General features: G+C 33.7%; 1 protein-coding gene across 4 annotated transcripts; it reads right to left on the bottom strand.

The window, feature by feature from the left end:
• Positions 1–1,040: 1,040 nt before the first annotated feature.
• Positions 1,041–22,100, bottom strand: LOC134537758 (uncharacterized). Of its 4 annotated transcripts, XM_063378533.1 has the most exons (11): positions 21,485–22,100; positions 18,285–18,524; positions 16,860–17,005; positions 15,814–15,965; positions 14,714–14,916; positions 12,978–13,719; positions 11,705–11,826; positions 10,050–10,187; positions 9,203–9,363; positions 3,669–3,783; positions 1,042–1,189 (listed from the first exon to the last, which is right to left on the bottom strand). In XM_063378533.1, exons 1-10 carry the CDS (start codon positions 21,521–21,523, stop codon positions 3,717–3,719), a joined length of 2,010 nt encoding a protein of 669 aa, XP_063234603.1. In that variant the 5' UTR covers positions 21,524–22,100; the 3' UTR covers positions 1,042–1,189; positions 3,669–3,716. The 4 variants fall into 4 exon arrangements, with proteins under 4 accessions (XP_063234602.1, XP_063234603.1, XP_063234601.1 ...); XM_063378531.1 differs by lacking the exon at positions 21,485–22,100 and having other exon boundaries at positions 18,285–18,623; XM_063378532.1 differs by lacking the exons at positions 3,669–3,783; positions 21,485–22,100 and having other exon boundaries at positions 1,041–1,189; positions 18,285–18,623.
• Positions 22,101–22,527: the final 427 nt, after the last annotated feature.

Genomic DNA, 22,527 nt, shown 5'->3' with positions numbered 1-22,527 from the left:
AAATAATATTGTACATCCACCTTACATTAGCACTTAAAACATTAAGAATTACAAATTTTTAAAAAAACAAACTGAAATTACTTCAAACGTGAAGTGTGGTTAGAAGCAGATTATTTTGCTATTGTTTCAATTTTTTTTCATCATATGGTTTGTTTGGGAAGGGGCAGGGAACAACTGCTTCCCTTCCCCTCCTATAGGACTACCCTTGACGCACACATACGTACTATTATTATTAAATACTATTATTATTAAATAAATAAATAAATAATTTAATACATAGGTAATTTAAAAGAGAATAAAAGTTATTACCTAACAACAAAGATAAAACTAACAATATATAAATTATTAACAACACAGGAGAGCAATTCATTCTACAAAGTAACTCATTTTGACACAGAATAAATATTTTTAAAAATTCAGTCAAAGATGATTTTATTTAAATGTAAAAATTATTCATATTTTGGCCAATGAATCTATGTCTGCAAATATAAGATTTTTTTCTAAACATTATATTATCATCAGAAATCACAACCTTGTATAGTTTGTACTGTCCATCTACTAACCTATTCAAAATGTAGAATTCCTAAACAATTTTAAGAAATCTTAAACAATGTCACCTTTACATATTGCTCTGGAAAAACTTAACAATATTAAACAAAGATATGTAACTAATAACTCTAATACCTATAAGTATTCAAAAGTAGTAACAACTGTTCATTACCACTGTATCAATTCAGAATTCTTTTGTATTTATAGTTTTTTTTTTTATAAATATGTTAAAATATTAACATTTTCATTACTAAACAACACAATATAATATTTTATGTTCAATACTAGTGAACACAAAATATTTTTTTTTTTTGTGTTTCAAAATAAATCTTATTTTTACAAAAAAGTAGGTATTCGTTGTTGTTATGTGCTACATTTAAATAATTATATCCTATTTACAATATTATATAATAGGTATATATATTTCTATTTATATAAAATATATGACACTATACAAACAAATATAATTTTAATATTATGGCTCCCAAAAAGCACTTAATTCAATAAATAAGAATTTAAAAACTAATTATAAGCTTATAAATAAAAATTTCATAACTTCTTTACAATACCAATTAGTCAGTCCAATTCATTGGTGTACTTTATATTGTCACCAGTTGCATAAACTTGATTAGTTGACAAACTGTAACAAAGTAAAATATATGTTAAAAGGTAAAAATAATAATGTTTTCAATGTGTAGTCCATAACTACCACAAACATTAACCAAAAATAATTTCTATAAATCATTCTGTCATCGAACCTCAGTCAAAGCAGAATAACTCAAGACCAGAAGCAGAAAACCAATAATTGGTTCCAAAATATTTATAGTACAGTCTGAAGTTCCTGGCATTTCCAGGGCTGAACACAGGATTAAGGGGACCTTTTTACAAAATCAGATGTAGATAGTTGAATGTAAATTTTCTATGGCAATTGGTTGAACAGTGTAGAAGTTGATGCACTGCAGTGCCATCTAGTGGTGAGTTATAGCAAAATGGATATTGTGAAAATATTCTCTTGTGTTCAAATATCTATGTGTAACAATTTTCATGGCAATTGATTTAAAGGTTTAGAAGTTGATGCGCTGCAGCGTCATCTAGCGGCGAGTTATAGCAAAATGGATTGCGTAAAAACTTTCTCCATGAAAAACAACTTTGATGAGCCAACTTTCATGGTGATCGGTCAAACGGTGTTGGAGTTAATCAACGTCATATATACCCCAATGAGAAGAGTTTATAAATTTATGTTTATAATCTTAAGTAATACTAATTTTTGCTATGATTTCCATTACGCGTCCATATAAATAACAGTGTTTGAAATTTTTTGAAGTTGAAACAGTTTTATACTAATACTAGCTAAACCCGGCCACGCTTTGCTGTGGCACAGTTTAATATTAATTCATTGTTTAATTTAATATTTTACTGTGCATGGCTGTGGAATGTAATAGAAGAAATAAAAATGTGTTTAGCTTAAATATTTTTATTGTAAAGCTAATGGAAGGACTACATTCCTTGTTTTCCCATTTTTTGCATAAACATATAGATCAGATGGTTTACCGACTCTGGAGCACCCGACATATAACTGTCCATGAGAGAAGCATTCATTTTCTAAATTCAAACCGCACACTTGCAAAGATTGTCCTTGTGCTTTATTGATGGTCATAGCGAACGCAAGGCGTATTGGAAATTGAAGTCGTTTGAACTCGAACGCCATATCTGTCGGAATAAGTGGCATTCGTGGAAGTAATACGTCTTCACCTTTATGAAGTCCAATCAAAATTGTTGCTTCAATAAGATTATCCATTAATTTTTTAACTACTAATCGTGTACCATTACATAATTTAGGCTGACAGATATTTCGAAGCAATATAATTGGCACACCAATTTTCAAATTCAAAATATGTGGTGGTAATCCTGGAACATCGAGTGAATTGAGAAATTCCGTTGGAAAGTTCACTGCTTCATTTTGGTGCACTACTGAATCAATAGATTTGTATGTCATTGTTTCACCTTCGATTCTGTTTATAATACTATTGTTCATATCGTGTACGTCAACATTTTTAGCCGCTAGAATGGCTCTTTCGCTCAACCATGCATGATTTTTGAATTTTGTTTCGATGTTTTGGAATACCTTGTCTACTAATTCCTCTTTTGAATCTACGATGTTGCATAAATCAGATGATAAGCTGATTTTTCCTGTTTCTGGATTTGTAGGTACAGTGCCGTTACCAACTTCAATTAATTGTCTTGAAAATATGACTGCTGTTGGATCGTTCTGAAGTTTAACTCGCATATTCGTGGTTAAATGCATTTTTTTTTACTGTGCTCCAAAAATTTGAATATTTTTTAATTTAAACGTATTTTTATCAATAGAGTCGAAAGAATATACTTTCAAATTAAATAAAGTTTTTTATTCTTTCTTGAAATATATATATATATATATATACACATATTTGTGTAAATTATAGTCGTCAAGGCACAATGGTCAAGTAGCCTGATGTGCTTGAACTTCGACAATATGGTACAGCATCGTCGAGCGTGGTCACAACTATGTTGGGTGACCATGATATTTAGTTATAGAAACTTTTTTTTCCGACTTTTCCGGTGGATTTTCCCAAACTTTTATTTCATATAAACACTCTTCTGTTAAGATGCAATGTTCTGTAAAAATTTCAATCCAAACCTTCGTATACTTTCCGAGTTTTGCGGCCAAATACATACGGAAGCTAAATTTTTATATATATAGATTAATAAACTGTTTTTAGCATACAACCACAAAAGAGGGAAAATAATTGATTTCGATAGGCACACTACAAAAAGTTAGATTAGTCAACAAATATGTAAAATCCAACAAGTATTCAAAGCTTTGCTTGATGTCCTGTCAAAAAAAAAAAAAAAATACCAATCTCTTTTGTGAATTGTAGCTGATGATTAAAAACTACAAAAGAGCAGAAATTTACTGCCCTAAACTTAAGGATAAGTAATATTAACATAATATTACAAGAAAAACGGCAACAGTACGTCTCCAGGATGTATCAAATTAATACACAAATAGACAACATAACAAACTGAAAAGTGCAGTCTCATCATTGAATAAACTACCATAATATAATATGATACTGTACCTTCCATCCAATATTTATTTATTTTTTTTCAAGTTCAGTTCAAATCCACTAATGGCTCCTAAATGCTCGAATCAAATAATCCTTCAGTTTTTCAGTGTTCACAGTAAAAACAGTGCTATATTGAAAACAAAAAGAAAAACAAATAGTATAACTATTTTAATTAACAAAGGTATTTTCTAATCAAGTGGATTAACTAAGTAGTAAGTATACTTGGCTAATAGCCAAATGAGATTACAAAGTATTTTTCAGAGGTCTGCCTTCAACAATTAAGAACATATAATACAGTCAAAACATATGGCAATGACCTTAAAAATAATAACCTTCTTGTCCATAGGAGTAACATACACCTGGATTACATATTAAGGGGAGCGGGAGAGGGCAGCACAGAGGGGTGGGGGTTACAGCTTTTGAGCAATATTGAATGAAGCACTGAGTGTATCTTACGACCGCTATATTGTAAAAACCTATTTTCTGGTTGTTCCCTAGCAGTGGTGCTGTTTGAGTGGCTTCACTTTCACTAGCATATTCTCCATCTAGATTCTTACAATATCTTTGTTCCTGTCCCTCCAGTGACACCAAGATAATTCCGCATGGAAAAAAAAAATTCATGTTCAGAGGTAAATGCATCTACTGCAAAGTTTAATCCTCTCTTAAGCCAACATTTACAATTCAGCAACTGGCAAGCCTACAGAACCGTAACTACTCAGTTAACCCTCAGAACCGTCACTACTCAGTTAACCCTCAAATGTTTCCCACCCATGATGTCCCACCGTGCTGACCCCGCCTGCATAGGTCTCAGATCCATGAAGGTTTCCTCTGCAAGCCCTAGATCTAAAATGCGGTAGTAACCTAGAAATTGTAATGGAAGTGTTTAGCTCCAATGCTCATACAGCAAGTGGGAAACTTGGTGCATGTTGCCAATGGCCAGTGTGTTTTCTTCGGGATGTTCCAATTTTCCCCACCTATGATTTCCGACAATGCTTCATTACACGTGCGCATCTGGGGGAAGATAGTTCATGTGTTCATTTATTGTTTATTTGTCAATTTTCCTGCATTTAATATTTTTATGATTACAAATTGTTAAGTGACAATAGACACATAAAAAATATGAAGGTATATATGTACAGAAAACAAAAATGAAATAAATATTGTTACAATGACTCTAGTGATGATACTGGCCAGCCAGCCTGTGCGCCTGCTTGCGGTTGAGGTGTGATGCAGGTAGCACCTAGCCCTCCATTACCGCTACACACTTAACCCAATTAGCAGTGACACCTCACTACCCCCCTTCCCCTTCCCCAGTGCTTTGCCATTGAGTCTTGAGATTCTCTGCGTCTCTCAATGATTCGGTATGCTCCCAGAGCTCCGTAAAAAGGGTGTTTTATCCATATTACAAAACTTGTTGATACGGCCTTTTTTTTTACAAAACACCACTGATATATTCACATGACACCAAAATTATATCTCCATTCCTTTTTCCCAAAGCCCAAAACCCCTTCGGTTATCTCTAACGACCTTGAATTGGACCAGACGTTTAAGGCCATTCACATTGAAGTTAAAATGGAGTTAGTGACATTAACACTGCATTATTAATACGGTCAGGTATAAGTCACAAAGCAATGTTTTCACAATAACTTTTGTGACATATAGTTAAACTTAACAACACAGAAGTTGATCCAACTTTAATATAGCGCAAAGGCAACATAGTAAAAGTCAATAAAAGCAGCAATGCGATTGTTTCTTTTTTCCTTTATTTTCAATTAAATTGATGCATGTGCCAGAACAAAATAATGAGGATGACAGAACTGTGTTTGTATCTGATTCTAAATAATATTAATGTCACATTCCCAATCTGTGAATACTAAACAGTTTATAGAATTGTTAATTAATCCTGTATTGTTTTATTTAATTTGCACTTCAAATTTTGATTTACTTACATTCTTATTTAATCAGCAAAACACAATAGATATATAAGTGCATCATCTCACTATTAATTGGTTATTTTTATTATCATAAACTACCTATATAATTTTTTCCAAAAAGCTGTAAGCTACTTTTTATGACCATAACCCAATCTTTAAGCAAAAACATACATTGCTGAGTTAACTAAAAATGTTCTATTGTCACTTAACTTTAAATCAAACTATCATAGTTTGGGGTTCATGTCACTTATATCCCTTGTGCTTTAAACCCCTCAAGCAAGTAAACAATTTTGTGAAAACTCTGACATAAAGATAATGCAAAGTGAACATAACGAGCCTCGTATGTGCAGAGACGTTGCCATGGGGAGGTCCGTGGGGTCTGGACCCCTTCATTCCAGGATTTCAAAGAAAAAAACATACAAACAAAGACAGAATAAGAAAATTATAGAAATTTAGTAAATGAGTGTAGAATGCAATTCTGTGAGGTTGGCAGGAAAAAGAGATGAAGGTGTGTAGAGGAGGAGAGACAAAGAGTGTAAGAAGATAGAGAGAATAAAGGAGGGCTGTGTGCAAGTAAATGAGATAGTTGTTTTATTACCGAGTGAATAACTTGTTAAAATTAATAGGTTATGGGCCCAGAGTTACGGGAAAGTTGGTGTAGAAGTTGGTGTAGTTATTAGATGAGCTGAACAGGTGTTTGGTTGCGTGTGTAAATACCGTGGACTGGAAATGGTAGAAAAGTTGGACTTGGGATCAATAAATAAATTTGATGGGAAAAATTAGCTCTGAAAGCTAAAGGGTTGTAAAACAATGTCACTGGAAAAACAGAGAAGCCCGAAGACGAAAAAAAAATGGAGAAGTTGACAAGGAATGATGCGAATGCCATGTTTGTGTTAACCTCGGCAATGGATTTTTCGCAAATAACTCTTGTTGAAAATTGTGAAATGTCTCGTCAGATACTTGAAAAACTGGACTCTGTGTATCAACAGAAGTCTGTATTTAGTCGTATGGCATTACTGGAACGATTTCACAAATTGAAGATGGAAAGCAATGAAGGGGTAATAAAGTATATTTCAAAAGTGGAAAATTTGGCGAAGTTAATTAAAGAATCGGGAGAAAGCATGACGGACACAGCTATTATCACGAAAATTCTGAGTTCTTTACCGGAAAAGTATAGAAACTTTCGTCAGGCATGGTTGTCAACTGAGGCAAGTAGACAGACCATTCATAACCTCACAGCTAGGTTGTTAGATGAAGAGATCACCCTGACTGCATGTGAGGATCGAGAATCAGCCCTCACAGTGTCCAGATTTAGAATGGCAAGACGAAGTATTATATGTTACAATTGTAGGGAAGAAGGGCATATAGCCAGAGAGTGTAAGCAACCTAGGCCAGGTAAACAGACTTACAGAAACAGGAACGTCACGAATGACAGAACGGCTTTTGTAGTAAGCTGTCCATTGCTGAATATTCTTGGAGATGCTGTAAAGTGGACAATGGATAGTGGAGCATCGTGTCATATGACTTACTTAGACGACATTCTGTATGATTTTACAGAAGTGAGTGAAACAGTAGTGCTGGGAAACAACATAAGTTTGGCGGTGAAAGGTAGAGGCACAGTGAAGATAAACCGGCTCCTTAATAATGTGTGGATTGAAGCTACCATAAATGATGTTATGTTTGTACCAGAGCTAAGACGAAACTTGTTTTCTGAAGGTCAACTCACTAGGAAAGGGATGATGATAATAAAAGATGGTATATGAGGACAACCAGTCTGCAATAAGAATGGTTAATACGCTAGAGACCAAGAGATCTCGCCATATAGAAGTTAAACATCACTTCATTAGGGAGGAGGTTGCAGCTGGAAATGTACAACTGGTATATATTAGCACTGAAGAACAAGTTGCAGACATGTTCACTAAAAGCTTGGGTAAAATTAAGTTTGAAAAATTTTGAAGCATGCTGGGAGTGGTAGAACTAAAGAATTGAAGGAGGGTGTAGAATGCAATTCTGTGAGGTTGGCAGGAAAAAGAGATGAAGGTTTGTAGAAGAGGAGAGACAAAGGATGTAAGAAGATAGAGAGAATAAAGGAGGGCTGTGTGCAAGTAAATGAGATAGTTGTTTTATTACCAAGTGAATAACTTGTTAAAATTAATAATGACGCTACAGAAAGATTAAATTGGAGAAATTTTGGTAATCTTTAATGGGCTATAACAAAGATTTAATCACCATTATAACCCAAAATGCGTCATACACGGAAGTAGCAGGAATTATGTTTCCCAGTAGTCTATATTTAATGCCGGTTTGCACATGTTCTACTGTAGCCATGTCATTCATACAAACTTAACATTGTGTAAAATGTATTTAATAACATTAATATATGTGTATGTATTCATGCAACGTTTTTAACAGTGTAATACTACGGTATTATCAGACTAACTGAAACTGTTTATTATTGTTTTACGCTCCAGTTTAATTCCGCTTCCCGGACTTTCGGCAGTGTTTTGTTTTGTTTCTCGCATCGCGGCGCGTGCAGCTCGTGCTGCGTCGTCATGAGAACTGCTGATATAAATAATCGCGCGGCTTTGGAACAGCTTCTACGAGCCTATGCTTGTGTCAAAGTGACGTTTTATTGGCCTAGGTAAAAAGGACGCGTACGTGTCGCGGCCGTGATTGGCCTATTTCAAGTAACAATTCATTTAAGCAAGAGAGAAGAAAAAAAGAGTGGAAAATGACGCCATTTAGTGCTGGTGAAGTTAATTCCCTCGGGAATATTTATACGTGGCGAGGCTATTTTCGGCGTTAGCACTGTGAAAATTACAACTGCATACAGGGCAATAGTCAGAGACGCCCTGACATTGAATGCAGAGGTCTTGCATTCAATTTCCGTGAGTTGCGACGTATTTTCTGAACGGTCATAATCGTCCAGAAATAAGGTATGGCCTGCATCGTCCTTGTATAGTGACGCTAACGTAATTTTTACCGTCAACTTCATTAAACATTATTTAGGACAAACTTTAATCTGTTATTAAATTACGTGACATTTGACTTTCGGCAAAGATCGGCAATTTAATTACGAACCGCAATTTATTCACACACAGGATCAGAGGTCCTGCAGATAGGAATTTCATGCTCGAGCAGACCGGCACAAATCCCAAAACTTTTACGTTGTGAACACTTCCAGGAACTTAATGCATTTATTTATTTTTGTTTAAGAGTCATATTGTATACGAGAATCCCATAGGCTGGACTAATTTAGTTATTTAATATTTTTTTTGTGATACCATGACTCGAGGTTTTTCATGCTATGTTTAATTTAATAAAAATAATTATTAAGAATATTATTTTTACTTACACATGTTGAATACCTCTGGCGCCCTAAAACTAATTCCTGTAATAGAGTTCAAACGTAATTGTAAACGAAAATATTAATTTGTTCAAGTACATGTTTGTGTACAACAGAATCATCAATATTTAAAATTGTGTGTGTTGGGAGTCCACTATATGCTGAGATTTTAGAGTGGACAATGAATTATATTTTTTTCAATTAAATTATGAAGAAAACTCAAGTCATAATTCGTTGGCTCGGGCCTTCGGGGCCCGAGGGCTCACCTCCTGGGGCCCGAGCCCCTGATGATGTCCTTGTCCTTAAGCTCGGCGACCAGGCGAGCCGCGACGTCGTCCGCCAGCTCCAACTCCTCCTGCAGCACGGCTCTGGTGACGGTGGGCAGCCGGTGGCACAGCTGCAGCGCGCGGCGGAACACGCACAGCACCTGCGGTCACAGCACGGCCGCGCCGTGAGGCATCGTCGCTCCCACGTCGACGAAACTTCCTTACTGGACTGTCTCTTTTGGGAGTGATGGGCGGGCAGCAGGTACAGTCAGTAAAGATGGGAAACAAAACCAACAAATAATATATATATGTGTGTGTGTGTGTGTGTGTGTTATGTATTGAAACAGTTTAAAGTAGAGTATTTAGGTAGTCAAAAGTTGGTAGCTAGGATGTACATATGTGGCAACATTGCGAATGACCTTTGTGATGTGTACATTGAGGCGGGAAGGACAATCAATTCAATTCAAAAGTTTTTATTCACATATTTTGCACTTTACAGGTTTTGTGTTTATAATTTGACATCCCAGGACTCAGTGCTCTTTTGCCTAAAAATTAATTCATATATGTACAGAAATTATTTAAATTAAACATGTTATTAATAAAAGGAAAATTTAAAAAACCTTTTGTTTTGAGGCGGGAAGGACAATGAATTTCATATATTGTTTTTGTATTGACTACATCCTAAAAAAAAAAGTGATAGAAAATTTAAGACAAATGATATCAATGATATCAAGTGATTCAAAGACCATAATATATGTTAGAGCAGTAAAAAAATTGTGCAAAATAATCTTTAAATGATTAAACGTAATCAAAGGACATTAACCTAGTAAATTTCCAATGCATTTACCTTCCTGGTTTCTTCTTTTTGTCGGAAAAGAGCCTGATCTGTACACTGCCGTGAAGGGTCATCGGCAACAGCGCACTGAACACAGCAGTGATGTTCGATGAAGTTCGATGAGTTGCTGTCCAATATGCCGTAGCACACCTGGAAGCATTTCAAACCATTAACTAATTCTTATTCTCTTGGTATGAGGAAGAAAATTGCAGTCCCAACGGGAGTACTACAGTATTTGACAGTGCTTTCATAAATGGTGAGTTATCCATTTAAAATGAGTCCTAATTAGTAAGAACACTCAAAAATTATAAAAGAGGTTTTAAATTTAGAAAGGTTTAATCAAATCTCCAAATACTATTAAATATTTTAGTATAAGTAAAATGTTACATTGCAGGAATAATATTTGAAGAAAGGAAATTCAGAATTTTATAAACACAAGCAACTGTGTAGGTAGTTGACAAGGGCTGCATAATTTATCCCTACAGAAGCTATCAAATAAATGTTTGTAACTGCCACCAGTTACATTGCTCTAGGAATTTTTGTTCGTCACTGCATTGAACGTCTGTGATACAAAATGAAATTCTTTACACCCTAATCATGAAAATTCACTTTATTATTTATAAAATAAAATTTAATGGGTTTAATGTTTCTTGAAAACTTAAATTTCCATATTTTTACTCATATATTATTTTATTCCTGTCTCTTGAGATCTAAATTCAAATTCAAGGCATTCTTTTAAGAATAAAATTTAGGTTTCGGATTCGAGAATGTATTCATGGATTCAAAAAATCACTGTTTTAAATTTTTGAATCCTCCATGGTCATAATTACTAAGACATCAACTCATGTGACAAGGGTTTGAGGTTTTTTTCCCAACCACTAAGTTTAGTTTAAATTTATAAGCACAGAATCTGTTCCGAATGGATTCGGGGCCCAACTATTTTCTTGTGGGCCCCGTCACCTAAAGCCTACATGAATAATTTGGTGATGAAAATCTCTACCTTTATTTTTGTTTTTTTATCTTTCTGGAAATGATAAATTATACACAGCAGTAATATCTGAAGAAAAAAAATATCAGATGTAGAGAATGCACTATGAGTGTAAAATGAAATTGGTAGCAGCCTTTTGTGAGAGCCAACATATTATAGGTTGTCTGTGGCACTTATTTAGTTGCTGGCAAAAAATTAAACTTGCAATAGTCAGTTTTCTCAAAAAGATTGCCATGTTATTCTAGACAGACAATGCAGTGAAATTTGGGCCCGGGAGAGGAGGAGGGGGGGGGGGGGGCGAGTGAAGTAAACAACTAAATCTTATATAAATCTTGAAATTAATTAATTTTCATATTAACCACAAAAGCAAAAAAAAAAATTCCATACACCTTAATGATCACTCCTAACCATTTTTGATTATAAATTGCAAAAAAAATATAGTATATATATTATGTTGCTTAATGTACATAATGTAGTCCCTTGAGCACAGTGACTTTAACAAAGCCTTAATCTGAAACCCATTCAAGAACATAAAAAATATTTCCTGATATTCCACAGCTGGCATGAATACCTCTGGTGCAAAAATTTACAGATCACAGTTAAAAAGATTCACATGCCTCGCATGTGCAGGAATAACAACTTCAAAATAAATCCAAATGTTGTTCGACTCGGAACTCACACTGTGCTGCCACGTCATGCAAACCTCGCAGCGTATCATGAGGTCGAACTCCAGGGAGCTGTTGCAGCAACATATCACTTCCTTCTCCACCGTAACCATCGAAGAAGAAGTTGATACATCCACTGCGGGGAAGAAAACAATACAGTTGGAAAATATTAATTACCTAGGCCCTATTTTAAAAAAAAAAATGTACAGAGCAGTGGTATATGAATATGTCAACGCTATATCGTTAATCCATCAATTTAACGGTACTGGCCAACTCCAGTAAACACCAGTGCAAGCCAGATCTCATCTCAAGTAATGTAAAGTGCAACGTGTATATTTTAACTCTCAATAACATATAATTTTCTGCGTATTGTATTTTTAACTTTACCAACCACCACTCTTACAGTGTGATGCAAAAGTGTAACTTGAACTGCAGCATGTTCGATTAGTGTATTATTTCATATTATTTCATGTAACGTATCATTTAACGTGCTAATTTAAATTTTTTAATGCCCTGTTGTCTTATCGGTGCAACGCCTACACTGTATACCGCGCCAGCCTAAACAGCAATAATACCACGTGTGTTCCAAACACTTCTATCATTCAGACACTTTTCAGCTGGACCTGCGATGCAGAGTGTCTATTATGTATTTTAACTGCTTATTAAACTTCAGCCTCCGAGCCTAGTGGGCAACGCTGGGGCCGACGACCCACGAAACATCAACGGTTAGCAACAAAGCTAGCCTGGCGCCCTCCCGGAACAAAGTGAAACCTCTTTCACGCCAGCCCCCACTAGGCCTACCCCGAGTCTCAAATGCACAAACCAATGTGACGGCAGTTGAAAATTTATTCCTCTCTCTACATCCTACACTATAGAGTTGCACTGGTAGTCAGTAAAATACACTTTTTTAAAATATTTTGTTACTTATGCATGGTCCAGCATTTCCAGTCTGAATAATGTCATTTTCTTTGTCTTTTCAATCTACAGTTAGTTACATATGAATAATACAACCAATCTTATGTGAACACATAGAATGAAACTGAAATTTTTAATTAAGTCTACCAAAAAAAAATTAAACAGAGGATTATAAAATGCTTTGATTAGGTAGAATGTGCAATATGTGTTTATTTTACAACAGAAATGTATGAAAGCCACTACTTTACTATGAGGCTATATGCTTAAATTTCAACTGTGTGAAATATCTATGAGTGCACACGAAGGGTTGCATAAATATTTGATTCTATATAAAGCAAAAAAAAAATTAGTCATTGCCTAAAGTAAACTTACGTATGTTTACACAGATGTTTCCGACAGACGACTTTGCAGGTTTTGCCTGATTGGTTTTCTGCTTCGTCAAAGACAAAGGGTGAACAACTGCTTTGTCTTGCACATCACTGCCCATGTCACAGGGTGCTTCTTCCCTCTTCTCACTGTCACGTCTCTCTTTTCCGGTGACAGTCGGGGAAGTCATGTCGACTGGAACAGGTACATTTGCAACATCCTTCATTCGAGCAGGGATGCCATTGCGACCATCCGTTGCTGTTGTAGTCGAGCTATTGACATTTTCCTTGTCTTCCTTGACTTTCCGCCCAGGTCTGCCCTTTCCATTTTTCTTTCCATTTTTCTTTGTAGAAATTTTCACCGCTTTCTTCTTTATCGGAGGTTCTCCATCATCATTTCCTTTTTCACTAGTCGGCAGTTTCTGTTTCTTTGCCACTGCTGGCACATTGCCATCGCCAAGGACGATGGATCTACGACTTTCATCATCACTGGAGATACTCGTTCCGTTTCTCTTCGTTAGAGGCTGTGGTACGGCAAACTGATGCGAGTCTGGCTGTGGGCTTGAAACACCTGCTGTACGACTCTCCGGCTCTGTGACAGTCTGGGCAGAAACTATGTGACTGCTAACTCGGAGAAACGACGCAGTAGTAGCAAAAACTGCAGATTCGGCTTGAGCTGGAGACACTACGGATAACCTCCTGTGTTCGGGAGTTGCAGGAATCACATCTTCTGAGACTTCTGAAACAATCTGAAAAAAGACTTGAATTAAAGTAATAATCTTTCAAATAAACAAGGATTTATAACTGTAGCCCTTTAAATATATGGGCAGAATATTAAATTTATAGTATCTTCACTCTTCCCAATGTCAAAGGACAGAACAGTCTGTATTTTGCATTAATAAGTAGGCCACCATAAACTGTTAGCTTTCTTAGTAATGAGATACAGTATTTAAAACCAGAATAAATATGACATAAAATTTCTTGTTTTTTTAAAGTATTTTCTAATATATGAGGAAATATTGTTGCAAATAAACATAAATCAGGCTATCCTACTCGGAATTAAATTTCTAGCAATTTCCTTTAATGGATTATTTGTTTCTATAAATCTATAGTATGGGCTCTATAAATACAATCACCACAGCTATAAATTTAAAATTGCTTATTTCAATAAAACTTTAAATGAAAATTCACTTTAAATTGATGGTGATATTCTCAAGTAAACAAAGTTTTACAAACACTTTAGTGTCTATCAAATAGCAAATTTTTTAAAGGTGATTTTTATATTATGTTTCCTGTTAGTATCATATACATTTAGCCTCAAATAAGTACATGAATTTGAGTCCCAATTAAAATTCTGCTGGGATGCAGGAACAACAATAACACCCACAAACATTGTAAATTATGAAAAACAATGCAGTATAAAATAACAAAGCTATAAAATACCAACAAAAACATTAAAAAGAAGAAATATTTTTAATGTCACTCCACCACATTTAACATTCAATACAAAACAGTAATTTTAAATGTGATATCTGCTATGTGTATACATTGCAAAAATACAGGACTGTCTACGAGTGACATTTGCCATATAATATGCTTGTAGAACAATCCCAAGCAAGATGATTCTCTGCTCATCTTTTCGTTATGCTGAGAACTTATCAGACTTGCATGTAACTTCCTACTTACCCTGCAAACTTAATATGCAAAAGTACCTGGTATGAACATGCAATCAGTTACTATCACCTCATCTGGGCTCTGGCCCCCTTCTTCAATCATAGTGTCTTTCCCATCTGTCACGAGAGTCGACTGCAGACGGACTTTGGTGGCGTGGAACTCGGTTGCGACATAGCCAAGTCTGATCTTTTTTGGCGTCCTCTCACAGGCATACTTGAAGGTCGAGCTGTTTGCCGCCACAAAGCCGGGTGGTTCGTAGTCTTTAGGAGTCACTGTCCGAATCAAGACTCAGATGAGAACAGACAAAACTGAAAAAATGCTGTAGTTATGTGATATGCAACAATATACGTACAACTTTTCAAACCCCAAAGTTGAACAATCTAAAAGCTGTAACCATTTTTGTGGTCATAACTGTAAATGTGATCTGTGCATATCACATTACTTGTATAATTTCCAATGAATTGTATTAACAATAGAATTATAATTTTTATCCTATCAGGGTAAACCCAAATTTAAAATAATATTTTTGAATCTCAATCAGGCCCCGGAGACTGGGCTTGGGGATTTTGCACCCCCCCCCCCCCCCTTTTTTTTTTGATTACCACTCCCTCTTTGACAGTCCCGCACCAACAAAACTTAAATAAAATAATTCCAAATAAATTCTTTAAAAATTAAAAGGATAAACTACATTAGTTGTTTACAAAAAAAGGTGTGGAAACATTTCTTAAAAGATCTAAACATTCTATCAGATGATACTCCTACACAGTAAAATCCTAGTGAAGAAAAAGTTTGAAAGATAAAGGAAAGTCAGCTTATTACAGGTATTGGAAAATCTCATCACATGAAAATTGCAACATTCGTTAAGTGTTTCGTAACACTAGGAGTGGTTTGTGAATATAACCTGTGTCATGAAAAGAAAAAACTTATAGTTTAAAAAAATTTTTTAAAAAAACTTCACTTTTATTGTTGAAAGAACTAAAAATTTAAAAATAAAATTTAAATTTAATAAAAAGAACTAGGTGGATATTGTCCATTATTGCTTTTGTAATAGGAATTGCAATAAATTGACACCAAGATGATTGCTGCTCGAAAACCACCCTCAGAAACTGCTTTACACATGTCTGTGTAATGTTATAGAAAAATAAAACAGTTAAAAATATTCTTCTCACCATTATCATAGTATAGCAACTTCATTGATAACAGCTTTTCTTCTGGCAGAGGCTTCAGTATTTTTCGTATATCCTGGCACGATTCAAAAAGGCGCCTTGTCATTTTTTCAATTTCCTCTGGGTTGTAAATGTCCCTCTTGACCGTATACTTGCTGAAAATCCAGTTAAAACGAGTAAACTATGACAAAGAGAGGTCTTTAATCCGACACATCCAGGACCAAGCCCATGACCGGTTGTCGAACATCAGCATAGTTTTAACAGAATACAAAGTGTGAAAATGTGAGCTGTGAACAGCCAGAAAACAGGAAACACTGTATACTGAAATGAAAACCAACATTAACAAAAAACTCTGAGCAAACTAAAAACACCTGCAGTGTAGTTACACAACCTGGCAGATAGTAACTAATATCATTTAAAATTACTCTATGTGTGTCTGTGTGTGTGTGTGTGTGTGTATATATATGTGTGTGTGTCTGTATGAATGTGTGTATATATATCACGCATCATACTTCACTGATTAAATATGTATAGGCAAACTTTTCCTGCATGAAGACTTCTTACTGTACAACAAACTGGACACAATTTTTGATAATAAATTGAAATATTAAATAAAATTGTCTATATTGAATTGTTCTCTGATTCTTCAACTGCAAGAAAACCCATAATTTTAATGTTTAGTTTCAAATATTTTTCATTCTACAGCCAACTTTTTAAAAAGATTGTGAATCAGATTCAATTCTATAGTTGCAGTAAACTACAGGTGTTTAGCCTTTTACAGTGACTACATTATCCTGCAGGTACCTATGTTACAAAATAGCTTATGTGGAAAAAATGTTACATCAGAAAGTAAAACTATATTTTAAAAACTTTGTTCAAAGGATTGTGTAGGTACCTACTAAAATTCATTTTTTTTATATATATATATATATATATATATATATATATATATATATATATATATATAATGTGAATTCAGCTAGGCCTCCCTTTTATATAGTAAATTACATAATGGTAGTGCTTCCTGCAATTAAGAACTACAATATTACCTGGATGTCCCTTCTGATGCTGAACCGGTACTTCTTACTACACACTGTAGCTCTTGATCGTTGAAGTACGTAAACTCATATGAGTATGTCTCAAGAACAGGAGAGTTTAATGACCCCGTGTGCACGGCAAAGATTAACATTCTCAACTGGAAAAAAAAAATTAATTAAGGCTGATAAAGTAGATGCCTATAAACCTAACTAAAAACTTCAATCAAAGTTCATTTGCTAGAAAATAGTCTCCAAAAGACGACCCTCTGGATTTTCATTTTGAGCATTAAGGAATCTCCGCATGCAAAATTAAAACTGAAAGAACTATCTAATTAACCTAATTAATTATTTAAATTTTCAACAGTTGTCAACACAGAAGTCATTCGAGATGGACTGGGAATGAGATGGAGTAGCGACAAAATTCATTGTTGGGGGACACAGGAGTCAATCAAGCTCACTGTAACTTTCGCAATGTTTCCCACTTATGAAACATATAGGTAGTTATCACCCTTCCTGGAAATGAAACCAGGTTGTCTTGGTACAACGCAGATTTAACAGGATGAAGTCCAATGTGCATGTATATTTTGTTTGTTGAGTTGTGTTCATACGCAAAATATACAATGTAGCATTTGGTTTATTTTAAAACAAATGAAAAATTAATTCATGTTAAAAACATTCAAAAAATCATAAGCACATATGCATAAACACATTCCCCTCTTATTCCAAGCAGATGGAAAAATACCCATCATCGCATCATTTGCCAAGAGCGATCCCCTAGCTTTGGCTCTGAATTATAACAACCCCATAGGAAGTCATCTCATCCTGAATACAGGTTCAGTGATTGCTAACGCTTCACATATATGGCAAGGGTCATGGCGTTGAACCCAACATCCCGCATGACTCAAATTTTTAAAACTGAGTCAGTCTCCAAGTGAGTCAAAAATCCCTACAATCTTAAGCCTCTGTACATTGCAGTGTGATGTTAAGCCCTATCAAATCAAAACCTAAATACAGAAGGTAGAAGTAAACTTCTTTAACCATCAAACTTCATATTCTGTAGTCGTATATACATACCGTAACATTGTGAATCCAAGCAAAGTCCTCAGGAGACATCAACATTGTTGCATGTAAATATGAATATATTGCTTCATATAACTATAAAAATTAAAGAGTGATGCCAGCTATTAAATTCAATTCCTAATCAAAATGTCTCAGACCCAATTGCTTACAAGCAAGATAAAGTTTAGGGTATTAACTTTCCAAATCCTTTGATTGTACATCAGCAGAAGACACAAAATATACCAATATTTTGATTACAGTACTGTACAAATTTTAAGATTCTTCTTAATTCATGTCATTACAGAAACACAAATTACTATTTTACCTTAGTTATGTCCTTAATAACTAACATGGCCTTATGTATAAGGAAATACTTACATATTGTTTGTGAAGAGCATCAAAAGCACCTTTCAGCCATGTAACTATCTTGTATCCATTTTCACATATGTCATCCCTCAGAATCTTTATATTAACTCCATGGATCTCTCTCTCATTGAAACTGTCATCATTACACAATCGGCGTACATATGCAATATTTGACATGCTGATTGAAACAATTTTTTGCATGAACAAGACAGATAGTTCTGCAGTCACTGGGGCCCGCAAAACTCCTAAAATCTGAAAAGAGAAACACTTATGCTCAGTATGGCTGATAGATCCACCGCTCATAACTCCATAAAAGCTGGACCCTGATCGAAGTATGTCTCTGCAGGAAACACTCCGTTTCTACTCAGTTTTTATAAAATCGGGATTGGACAGGAAGGCGCACACTCCAATCCTAACTAATCAAACTGGAACTAATAATAGTCTTTGTTGCCAGATTTCTCTTAAGTCTGAGGTCAGTCATCGAAAAAGCATGTGTCCTATTCTCAAACTGGAAATTCACCTACTGTAGCTATGGTACATGCAAAGTAAAATGGTACGAAAAACTGGGCTGTAGGTACTATGTTTCCTGATTATAAATATTTATGTATTGCACCTAGTGAGTATTGTCGGCAACCTGCCAGAAAGCATGGAGAAATAATTTTCAGTTACTTCCTAATAAGTATTTCAACTCTTGACTTTCTTTTCTACATTGTGTCTTCAGTTCTGCAGAAGCAGATCATTAATATTCAGCATTGTATTCCACCAACTAAAATGTTGTCAACTAGACTCATACAAATAAGTTGTAAAATTTCATGGGAAAAAACTTCAATATTCTGCAATTTAAGATCACTTACAGTATTTTTTTTTAAACAATACTATACATGTAAGGGAAAAAAAATTTCCACCAAAGTGGCATAAATGTTTATTATAATAGATTTATTTCATACACACAAAAATGACTGATTTGTATGCTATCTTTTAAACTTTCTGATTAATAGAATCAAGAAAATGTTTGAATATAAACAAATTTTAAAAAAATAATAATTAAATAGATTATTGGTACAGAATTTATTTATTCACATTTGTTTGTTTTGGAGTTATGTGGAATGTAATGTGAGTCATTGTCCCTCTTGTTCATAATTTTATACTAAACATTTTATTTGGAGAAATATATTACTACTAAGTACTGGAGAAGGTTATTCTCGTAGGTGAGTGTTAACACAAAGAATGGAGTATGATTTTGGTGATCTCATTTACTGTAAATAATAAAAATATCACCTGGGTTCAAAACTCTAATTTTTCTACCTCTGAAAATACCAAACACTTTGGCCAGAAAAAGACCTGGGAAAAAAAGACTCATCTTCCCCTTTTTTTTTCCTAACTATTTCATAGTTCCAGTTTCTGTTGTGTCACTAGCACAGCTGGAATTATATTTAAAGGAAGTTTTTTTTCTCCCTCTGGTGATGCAATGAAATTATTAATTAATTATTATGAACAAATAAATTTTGCTCAACGTCTTACTATAAAATAATTCTCAAATTATAATTAACAATGGAATTACTGCAATGGAATACAATCGCATGTAAAACTACAATCCTCAAATGAATAAAAAAAAAAGTGGTAAAGCACAAATGTTATGCCAATTCTCTAATATATAAATATATTCCAAGTAAATGTCAAATGTTTAACCTGCAGTAATACTTGTAGGAAGCTAAGCCAATCCCTATTTTGGCTGGATCATGCATGCAATGGAGGGTGAATGGATGGTGATTCTAAACACTGCCCAAAACAAAGTGATAGGGATAACTTATATCTCATCAGAGGAGCACGATTTAGTTGTGTGCATGGCTACTACTCACTGGTACACTATGACATTTTTTTTGTTTGTACCATTTCTACTGGCTCATGTATTATATCTAGTTTAATAATGTGTGTAATTTGTAGGATACCATTAATTTTAAAACAATTTGTATTAAAAAAAAATACCATGTAATTTAAACATTTCAAAATTTCAAATACTATTAGAATTTTCTGGGTTGTCTTTGAAACTGAAAGTTACAATAAAACAGGTACAGGTAACACAACTCCACATTTTAACCTATTGCAAATAAATTAAAATAAATTGGGAATTTATTAGAATAGTGTTTAAGCGTGATATTTACAATGACAAAAAATTATAGATCAGTGGTTGCGAAGAAAACATATGAAATTGTTTTCCCTGCCTACTGTTTGCAAAAAAAAAATCTATCTTTATTTTTTATTCGATTGAGAAACTTAATTGTTGGATTTAATAGACTAAATTTCTAAATAATATTTACTGATATAGTTTATAAGAACTGTTCAATATAATAATTTATAATAGGTAAGTAATTACTGTAATCTTTTTCTTTTATTTCAATATACATCCAACCTTTGCACAATGTTTTTAACTTCAAAATATAAATAGGATAGACCTGAATCTTACAAAAATATAAGTTATTGATATTTTGTACCTTTAAAGGTTTAAATAACAAACATTGCAGAGTCAATATTTTTGTAAGGTTTTATGAATCAATGAACAAAAACCATTCACAAACAACACTTTATCTATGTAGGCATTAATTAAAATTTCTATAAATATTTCAATTATTCTTCTAACATTTTTAACCCCTACTTACACAAGAGTTATGTGATACTGCTGGAAGATAAAAATAATGATGATGTATTTAATTTATTGTCAATTTATTTTCTTATAACAGTGTCTGAAAAGGTATGTTTGTGCAAACGTTTACAGCCTAACATTATTTTTTAGATGCAATGCAATAAACTTACCAAATATTCTGTTAAAGAAATTTAAATAACATATTCTTGTACATTTGACTGGCCACTTAATTTATTTAAGTGCATGTGCAAAACTTCACCATCATGAAAAGTTAACTAATACACATGCCATTTTTTTTACTAAATTGTAGCATGGTCAACTCTGCCAACAATTTTGGAATGTTAATTAAAAAATAAAATTAAAGCCTAGTAAGATGGCTTATATTTAAAAACTTAACAATGTAAACATAATTAAACCCAACAATGAACACATTCTTGAATCTAACAATGAGCAGAGATGATTTACTGTACATCTCAACAATATTAAATCAATTTAAACCATGAACATCTACTTAACATGATTCATTATTCAATAATAAAATCAGTTTTCTCTCATACGTCTAAATACACACCTTAGAGCTTTGTACTGTTTCTAAGGATGTAGCAGACATTATAAATTGTTACAACTGTACACCTACAGCAATAAAACAACGCTTCGCAGAAAAAATACTTTTAAATATTAATCTTATAACTTCTTCAGGAAGGTTTTATAGTTAGAAAAATTTATTTTGCAAACAAAATTTTCTACACCTGCATTTCACAAGAATGATGCAAATTTCCGCAATTTCGCAGTTATTTTAAACAAAATCACCAAGCAAAAAACTCGAATCTCATTGGATCACACGTGTCGTAACCGTTACCAAACCACTGTACAAAAATTCTCTTTTGAAATACGAAAATTTTCGTGTATTTCAATTTTCAGACTGATAATTGTAAATATCAAGATTAAAATAAAATAATTACATTGAATGCATTTAATATACAAATAAAAAATTTAATATATTTGAATTAGTTTATTTTTTTGCCTTAAAACAAAACAAGTATAACCAAATACCACCACACAATGCCCAGCACCCATAATCCGTAACTTAAATAAAAATAATCACTGGAAACGACATGGTGGCCCAGACAAAGATAAGTAAATGGTCCATTTACTTATCTCATCTGTGGTGGTCGCAACCTCAGAATGCAATAAAAATAATTTAAGAAACCGAAACCAAAGATTGCTTTCTCTTTCCAATGCACAATTTTTGTTGTTAGCGCCGTCTTTGTTTAGGTATGCTATGTTGACAGGTGTACAGAAAACAGTAAAAACCTTTTGAGACATAACATTGTAATCTGAAAGATAGTGTAAAATTTGGAATGAGAATTTGTTAATACATTTACTTGTATTTCATTAAGAGCATTAGCTGATAATATTCATTTTTGTTTATATGGTGTCTAATTGAAAGACTTCACATGCTAATAATTTTTTTTGTCAACAATTTTTTAATAATATTTTGACAAAGAAAATAATTTTATGGAACACTTTGTTATTTACAGTGACTGTCTGCTACAAACAGATTTGCCTATAAAATAAAAGGTGGTGTTTTTTTAACATAGGCAGAATTTTAAT

This window comes from Bacillus rossius, chromosome 12, assembly GCF_032445375.1.
Source record: "Bacillus rossius redtenbacheri isolate Brsri chromosome 12, Brsri_v3, whole genome shotgun sequence".
NCBI lineage: Eukaryota > Metazoa > Arthropoda > Insecta > Phasmatodea > Bacillidae > Bacillus > Bacillus rossius.
The sequence above is the reverse complement of the archived record's forward strand: the minus strand, read 5'-3'. Positions and strand labels throughout refer to the sequence as shown.

What these genes read in the sequence shown, in the direction of transcription:
- LOC134537758 (XM_063378531.1), bottom strand. Translation starts at nt 18,575, where the DNA reads ATGAGCGGTGGATCTATCAGCCATACTGAGCATAAGTGTTTCTCTTTT. An exon ending in GCATCAGAAGGGACATCCAG is followed by an intron (nt 15,966 to 16,859) that starts GTAATATTGTAG and finishes CTGGATTTTCAG; the next exon opens with CAAGTATACGGTCAAGAGGG. An exon ending in GGGGCCAGAGCCCAGATGAG is followed by an intron (nt 13,720 to 14,713) that starts GTGATAGTAACT and finishes GTCTTTTTTCAG; the next exon opens with ATTGTTTCAGAAGTCTCAGA.